This window comes from Rhincodon typus, chromosome 25, assembly GCF_021869965.1.
Source record: "Rhincodon typus isolate 14 chromosome 25, sRhiTyp1.1, whole genome shotgun sequence".
NCBI lineage: Eukaryota > Metazoa > Chordata > Chondrichthyes > Orectolobiformes > Rhincodontidae > Rhincodon > Rhincodon typus.
The window spans coordinates 6718691-6727458 of NC_063356.1; the positions used below are offsets into that span (position 1 = coordinate 6718691).

General features: G+C 45.2%; 1 protein-coding gene across 1 annotated transcript in view; it reads left to right on the forward strand.

Annotated features, from left to right (window-relative positions):
* The first annotated feature begins 4629 nt into the window (after window positions 1-4629).
* nuak2 (NUAK family, SNF1-like kinase, 2) overlaps window positions 4630-8768 on the forward strand; it is a 53386-nt gene continuing 49247 nt past the window's right edge. The window contains exon 1 of the mRNA XM_048611804.1: window positions 4630-4723. Coding sequence (XP_048467761.1) covers window positions 4630-4723 — 94 coding nt within the window. The remainder of the gene's footprint in view (window positions 4724-8768) is intronic.

The following is an 8768-nucleotide window of genomic DNA, read 5'->3' on the forward strand; positions in this document are numbered from 1 at the left end:
ATTACACTGTCTTCTGGATGAGAAGTTAAACTAAAGCAAGCTGTGTTTCCTATACTAGAACAGTCAGACTACATCTCAGAAACGAGGGGTCAGTAGCTCAGTTGGCTGGACAGCTGGCTTGAGATACACAGGGATGGGTTCAATTCCCGCAATAACTGAGGCTGCTATGAAAAACTTTCCTTCGCAAACTCTTCCCCTCATGTGGCTGTTTATAAACCACCACCAGGTCCACTCTCCTCTAGCAATCCTGGAATGCGGTGACTTTACCTTGAACTTCATTGGCTGTAAATCCTCTTGGGATGAGCTGAGGTTGTGAAAGTTGGAAGAGGACAGAATAAATATTCCAAGGTTGCCAATAAAATGGAGCTGATGAAAGCAGCTGACCGCAGCAAGATGTGTCTGCACAGATTCTGCTGACATCACCACATTCTGTGCACAGGACCTCAGCAAGTGTGCAAGCACAGACTGCCCCACCCTTTCAGTTTACTAGAAGTGATGACCAATACCTCTGTGCTACCTCGGCCACTTCTTGTGCCCTGTCCAGGTTCCTTGCGTCGGTTCAGTCTATGACATGGGGCTGGGGTGAAAGCAGTCGCTTAGAACAAAGAGAAGCCTCAAACAGCCGAAATCTTACAGTGTGTGTAACCACGATGTGATTACATTGGCAGTGCCATCTTTGTGACATGCAGCTGCCACTCTGTCCCTGGGTGGTGGCATCACACTGCATCACAGTGTTCCGGCATTCACAACAAAGGCTGGCCCTTATTGAAACACAACACCTCAGCTAGTGCAGCGTTCCCTGCACTGGACTGGAGTGCCAGCCTAAATTAAATCCTCAACTCTCTGGAGTGAGACTCAACCCCACAGCTTTTTGACTATGAGTTGAGAGTATTATCTACTAAAGGTGAGACATTGGAACACATTCAGCCAAGTGGACCTCATAGAATATGAGTTTCCTGATTGAGGCTGTTAACCTGGTCCAATCAGGGAGTCCTGGCTGACAGATTAGAACAGGAGCCAGCTCTGAGCTAGCAGTGTCAGTGTCATGTACTATGCATATGTAAATAAAGGGTGGCTTGTTGAAGGGATTTCGGCTTTGTGGAGTTATTTTGCAAGGTTTGAAGGGCCCTCGAATAAGATACTGACCAAGGTTGTGAAAAGTAACAGAGACGATCAAATTAATGAAGAACTAATGCTGAGATAATGCCAACTTTGGATTGAAAAGCCTGTAGGTACAAGGAGCAAGAGAAGACTAGGGAGAGCCAGAGGGCTTTTGTGCCAAGGGAAAGAACAGATTACAGTAGGAGAGTAAATGATGAGTTTTCATTTCAACACATTGAGGACGAAGCAGGCAAGAAGAATGACATGTTTGCAATATAATGCATTACCACGGGACAGGTGGGTTTGTTTTGTGGTTGCTGAGGAATGCTTGCTTATATACAACCGAACACAAAAAGGTGCTAATATCAACACGTCCTGACAGTTCTGTCTTTAACTGGCTTGTGTGAGGAATGGAAGGAATGCTGGTGTGTTGTGGAAACAACTTTCCCCAATACTGTCACAGCAGGTCGTGCTGTGGATAAATTTCTCTTACTGTAAGATCAGTGAGGTTGTCGATTGAGCTCCTGGTGATTGAGGCAGAGACCATGTCAACGTTTAGGAATTGATTAGATAGTTGGTGGAAGGAAAAGAGAGAGAAATTAATTTTGGGAATGGAGTGGCCACAAGGTGTTGGCTCCTGTCAAGGACAGAGGGCAAAGAGATCGTATGGGTTCCTGATCTACTCTGACCCCATGACCGCAGTGTTTTTTTATTCATTTAGAGGATGTGGGCACTGCTGGCTAGGATAACATTTATTGCCCATCCTTAATTATGCTTACCAAGGTAGTCATGAACCGCCTTCTTGACCAACTGCAGTCCATCTGGTGCAGATACACCCACAATGCTGTTGGGAAGGAGTTTCAGGATTTTAACCCAGCAACACTGTAGGACTGGCAATACATTTCCAAGTCGGGATGGTGAGTGGCTTGGAGGGGAATTTGCAGGTGGTAGTGTTCCCACGTAACCTTCTGCCCTCGTCCTTCTCAATGGAAATACTCGTGTGTTTGGAAGATGCTGACTAAGTGGTTTGATGAGTTACTGCAGTGTGTCTTGAAGATGGGACACACTGCTGCTACTGAGTGTCAGTGATGGAGAAAGTGAATGTTTTTGGCTGTGATGCCAATCAAGCAGGCTGCTCTGTCCTGAATGATGTCAAGCTTCTTGAATGTCATTGGAGCTGCACCATCCAGGCAAGTGGGGAGTATTCCATCTCACTCCTGACTTGTGTCCTGTAGATGGTCGACAGGTTTTAGGGAGTCAGGAGGTGAGTTGCATTCTGCAGAATTCCCAGCCTTTGATCCACTCTTGTAACCACTATATTTATATGACTAGTCTAGTTGATTTTCTGGTCAATGGTAACACCCAGATGTTGATAGTGGGGGAATTCAGTGATGGTAATGCCATTGAATGTGAAGCATTGATGGTTAGATTCTCCCCTGTTGGAGCCTGACACTAGTGTGGCATGAATGCTACTTGCTACTTGTCAGCCCAAAGTAGCATGTCCACAGGCGTAACCTTCTAGGAGGTGACTTCCAAACCAGTTACCTCAAACCTCATTGTCCTATTAAAGGGTGGCTTACAGGCTTCCCATACTCCCCATCTGAGGCCCCTCCATGAGATGTGAGTAATGCCAAGGCTGTAGCACAATGACACTCCAACATAAAGGCACCTCATTTGCCAACGTAGAAAAGGTGAAACGAAGTGGCTTGAAGGGCAATTGGTTTGAAGGGAAATCTAGAAAGGAAAATGAGTGCAGCCTTCCTTCCCCCTTGGTGCAGTGATTGGGTCTCCTTTCCTGATGGGCCAGGAGCCTGGCCAGTCTGAGGCTGCCTTAACTGAGTCTGCAGCCTCAGCAAACCTTAGTCTGTTTCCAAAATTTATTTGCAGTTTTACTGTCTGGGCCAGCATTAGGGATCCTAACCCTAACCCTAAATTACTTGCCATTGAGAAGATTGTATTGAATGCCTTCTCACCACAGGTCCAGTGCACCCACAATAGGAAGTTCTAGTTTAACCCAGCCACAGGTCCAACTCACCAGGGGGTGTGGCTCAACACACCAGTTTTCGTAAATTATTGCCAGTGGAAGAAGTCCCTTAATTGCACTAATTGGATGCATTCCTGCACGGAGCAGATAGGAAAACTGGCTTGTCCATCTTTGGATAAATCCCTCCAAGGTGGGAATGTGTTAGGGAGTACCCTCTGTCCTTTTATTCAAATCCAGATTTAGCATCATGTCATCATTAGATCTTCATCAGTTCGATCTTTGCTGCTACCTTTTGCAATCTTTGTCAGTGTTCTGCCCTATAAAACTTTAGGTTCACTTCAAACCTTGCCTCAATGGATAGCACTCTCACGTCGCAGTCAAAGTTTTGTGTGTTCAGGTCCCTTGCCAGAAATGTCAGAATATAATTTAGGCTGACATTTCAGGGCTTGCAGCATGAAGGGAGTGCTGCACTTCCTGAGGCGTCATTTTACATTTACATAGCACTTTTCACAACCTTAGATCATCTCAAAAGGACTTACGGCCATACTTCTGAAGTGTAAACACCATTGATTACAGCAGCCAATTTTCACTCAGAAAACTCCCACAAATGGCAATACAATAATGACCAAACAATCAATTTTAGTGACAAGAACAGAAATTGCTGGAGATACTCAGTAGGTCTGGCAGCATGTGTGGAGAGAAAGCATTTCAGGTCCAGTGACCTTCTTCAGAACTGATTTCAGATCAGAAAAGGTTGGTATATATGCTAAAGATAGGGTGGGATGGGGGTGGAGAGTTTACGACAGGTGGGGATGGAGAGCAGAGAGAGAAAAAAACAGTTAGGCAGACAAAGGAAGGGGTAAAGGTCAGCCTGGGAGAATCAATAGTTGCAAATGGAAACCATTAGTGGCTGACAATGGGTTGGTTATGGTAGCAGTTCACATGATGACACAGCCTGGTGTGTGGGAGTTAGGGTAAGGACATGGGAGAAGTTGATCAGGCCCTACAATTATTGAATTAGGTATTAAATCCAGAAGGCTGCAGGGTTGCCATGCAGAAAATGAAGTGTTGTTCTTCCAGTTTGTGCTGCGCTTTGCTGGACCACTGCAAAAAGTCCGAGACACAGATGTTGGCCAGGGAACAAGGTGGTGTGTTAAAGTGGCAGGCAGCTGGAAGCTCAAGGTCATTTTTGCAGATGGAATGTAGGTGTTCTCAGAAGCAGTCACCCAGTCTACGCTTTGTCTCCCCAGTGTAGAGGAGGCCTCATTGTAAGCAGCGAATACAGTTGACTAGATTGAGTGAAGTGCAGGTAAATTGTTGCTTCCCCTGGAAGGTGTGTCTGGGGCCATGGATAGTGAGGCGGGAGGCAGTAAACAGGCATGTATTACACCTTTGTGATTACATGGGAAGGTGCCGTGAGGCTGACAGGAGATGTTGGGAGTGAAGAAGGACTAGGGTGTCCCAGAAGAAACGGTCCCTGTGGAAGCCTGACAAGGGGAGGGTAATATCTGACTGGTTGTGGTATCCTTCTGGAGGAGGCCGAAATGGCAACTAATGATCCTCTGCATGTGGATGCTGGTGGGATGGTCAGTGAGGACAAGGGGGACACTATCACTACTGTGGGAGGGAAGAGAGGAGGTGAGGATAGGAGATGGGTCAGACCCAACTGAGGGCCCTGTCAGCCACAGTGCTGGGGAATGCTTGGCTGAGGAAGAAGGTGGACATTCAGAGGTCCCCTTGTGAAAGCTGGTATCATCAGAACAAATGTGGCAGAGACAGAGAAACTTGGAGAATGGAATAGAGTCTTTACAGGAAGCAGGGTGTGAGGATGTATGGCCAAAGTAACTGGGAGTCGGTGGGTTTGTGATGGATATTGCTGGCCAGTTGAAAGATAAATATTGGTCAGAATACTAGGGATAACTCAACATATCTTCTTCAAATCACACCACTACCTGCTATTTTCTTGGTTCCCCCTTCCTCTAACTCTGTTTCAATTAGGAAAATCACCTGAAGTTTCCACGCAGTGGGGACGGAGTAAGCAGAAAGCACTTGCAGAAAAGGCACAAGGGACGAGAGTTCGGAGCATCACTAGCCTTTGACCCTGAGGGACAATTGATGTCAGGTAACCCTTGACCCCAAAGAATTACATCATCAGGACTGTGCGGTCAAGGAAACAGAAGACAGACAGTCTATTACCCTGACATCACTGTTTGTTTTAAAAAAGATCTGTCACCAGTTCCTGAAAGAAACTTACCGCAGGGAGAAATCACTGCAGGACAGCACATAGCAAAAGCAAATAAACCAGCTTTAAAATAGATGAGCAGCATTCTTTTTCTGAGGAAATGGAAATTTCTGCCTTTAAAAGGAAATATACTTTTCTTCAGATAGAGATTGTGCACAACTTAGAAACACCTGGGAGAAGAATATATTTGGCTGCATTGAGGGGGCGACTGTGGTGCAGTGATATTGTCACTGGATCAAAAACCCAAAGGGCAGGCTAATTAATTCTCTGAGCCATAGGTTCAAATCCTACCATGGAAGCTGGTGGAATTTAAATTCAATTAATGAAACCTCTAATTGAGCAGTTCCTGTGTGCAGTGATAGTATCCCTACTAGGACACATCTGCTCAAGTCCCACTCACTCTACATTTGTGTCACAATATGTCTGAAGATGTTGGTTGGGAATATCTAAAGTCTGGAATTGAAAGCTCCTAGTGATGGTGACTGTGACAACTATTGATTGTCAGACAAAACCCACCAGGTTCACTGACGTCCTTCAGAGAAAGAAATCTGCCATCCTCACTTAGTCTGGCCTACACGTAACTCCAGACCTACTGCCCTTTGTGGTTGAATCTTCAGTGCCCACTGAATGGCCCAGTGAGACACTTGGTTCAAGGACAAAGAATTAAGTATGGACAACAAATGCTGGCCTTGCCATTGATGCAGACATTCTCCAAAAAAGAACATAGAAAAATCATATTCCAATGTGTATGGCAGCCATACTCCATGGCAACAGTTAACAATGGACTGAGGGAGAAAAGCTTCAGAAGAGAAATCCATTGTCTTCGAATACCTTATTGCTTGGCACCTTACAAATCCTGTCTGGGGGATAGTTTCTTGGACAGTAGAAAAAGGAACATAAGAAAGAAAAGATTTGCATCCAATTAAGTGTAACCACTGTCGTAATGCAAGGAACACAGTAGTCAACTTGCACACAGCAAGCTCCCACAAACAGAAACGTGATAAAAACATGATAATCTGTTTTACTGATGTTCGGTGAGGGATAAATATTGGCTTTTACCTTGGCGAGAACCTGCCAGTTCTTCACCAATGCAGTGCCATGGGATATCTTTTACCCACCTGAAAGGGCAGGCAGACCCTCAGATTTAGTGTCCCATCTAAAAGATGACACCTCCAAAAGTGCAGTGGAGTGTCAGCTGAAGTCTCTGATTGGGACTCAGATCCTCCTGATAACAACAGGCACGTGTGCTAGCAGGCTCAGGGAAGCTGGTAAGCAAAAGCCATCAGAGAATGTAAAGAAAATTATGCTACAATAGTATCATGTATAATATTTGTCGTATAGAATGGCTGAAGGAATTTTACTGGGGACTTTTGCTGGTTTTGATTATGAGCTCTTTGTTTTTCAGTGATAGCGTCACCGATGATTCATTGCAGGCACCATGTCAATCAAACAGACTCAGGAAAGCAAAACAATGCTGAATTCCTGATGTCGCTACAGGACTGGAGGTCACCCAAGCCCTTCCCGTAGATGTCTGATGGAGTCACGCCGTTCATATTTCAACCAAAAATCAATATCAGGGAAAAATAACTTCCAAGAGTCCCATTTAGTTTCCCACTGAATTCTTTAGTGGAACAGAAAGTCTGGATAAAATACTAAATTTGCTAGCCTCCCCCCACCCCACCCCACCCCAACCTCCTGACAGTTCTGGTGAGATCACCTCACTTAGCACAGGTCTGGGATCTATCTTAACGATCTTCCTGCTCTGTCAGTCTGGTTCATTTCCACATCAGTGCATTTAAGAACCGAACAACGACTAAATACGTAACTGACTAGTAAATTAAGGCTTTAAATACGTACAAGGTTACATTCATTGCAACAACAGAGGGCCATTCAAAACTCAAAGTCTGTTCTGCCATTCAACTAGATCATGCCTGATTAGTGCCTTAACCCTATTTACCGTACCTGGCTTTGCTCCAAATTCCTTGATACCCTACTTTATCAAAGGCCTGTCTATCTTGATGCAGAAAAATTAAACTGACTGCCTCCCCCAGTTCCCCAAGCCCTCATACACCAGTCATTTTGGGGAGAAGATTTCTACTTCTCTTTGAGAGCCTCTTGGTTTCTCACTGCTGCTGCTTTTCTACAAACTGGAGAGCGATCGCGTTAACAATTGTATCATCCCTAATGGCCAATCGTTGCGACATTTTACCACTGAGTCACTTTTAGCATCTTGTGAATTTGTATTGCCCCAAAATAAATACTGGCAAAAGAACACTTTGCAATTTGCTAAATAATGAAATGGTAGCTATTGTGCATCATGTCTAGTTAATATTTGTGGCTAATGTTTGCTGAGAAAACATAATTGTTTTTGGACCTTGTACTGCCATTGTCCCTGGATTGGCATATGTCCAGTCCTTGGCTGACCAATCTGCTGACCATGCTTGTGGTAGCTGTGATCTCAGCACCTCCTAGTGGACAGATCAAGACTTACAGGGACAAAGGCTGCGCCAATTGTAGAAGCAAATTACCGCAGATGCTGCAATCTGTGCAAAAAAACCAGCAAATGCTCGAGATCACAGCAGTCACGGAGAGAGAGAGAGCAAACTAACGTTTCGAGTCTTCATCAGAGAGCCACCTAGACTCTCAAAAAGAGGATACATTGTAGTCTTCATCAGAGCGACCTACACTCGAAACGTTAGCTTGCTCTCTCCATGCATGTTGTCTGACCCGCTGTGATCTCCAGCATTTGTTGTTTTCAGCTGTACCGATTGGTTCAGTGCTCCACAATCGAGGGGGAGAGGAGACAATTAGTTATCGTCTATATCACGCACACGAGTAAAAGGGTATCACAGAAGGGTCAGGCTCAGGCTGGGTTTTGAAAGGATGTTTCCCCTTGTGGGGAAAACCAAGACAGAAGTTGCAGTTTGAAAATGAGTCTCCCCTTCGAGAGGGAGATGAGGATTTTTCTCTCTCTCTCTCCCCGAGGTTGGAGAGATAAAAAGATTTCTTTCACCTGCAGAAAGTGGTGGAGGCAGAGACATTGAATATTTTAAAAGTGGAGGTAGACTGTTGACTAACAAGGGAGGCTAATGGTTACCGGTGGGTGGTAGAAATGTGAAGTCGAGGCCACAGGCTGATCAGCCTTGATCTTGTTGAATGGGCTGCTCCTACTCCCAAATCATACATTTGTGGAGCCAACAACTTCTGGGAGAGGTGGGGTCACCTGAAGGGGTAAGAAAATATTGCCCCCGGAACAACATTGCAAGTAATTCATGTAAAAAGGACACAACTGTCGCTGTTCTCAATAGATTTACAGGGTTGGCCATTCGACTACAGAAGCCTTCATCGCGAAAGAGATAGTAGGAACTGCAGATGCTGGAGAATCTGAGATAACAAGGTGTAGAGCTGGATGAACGCAGCAGGCCAAGCAGCATCAGAGGA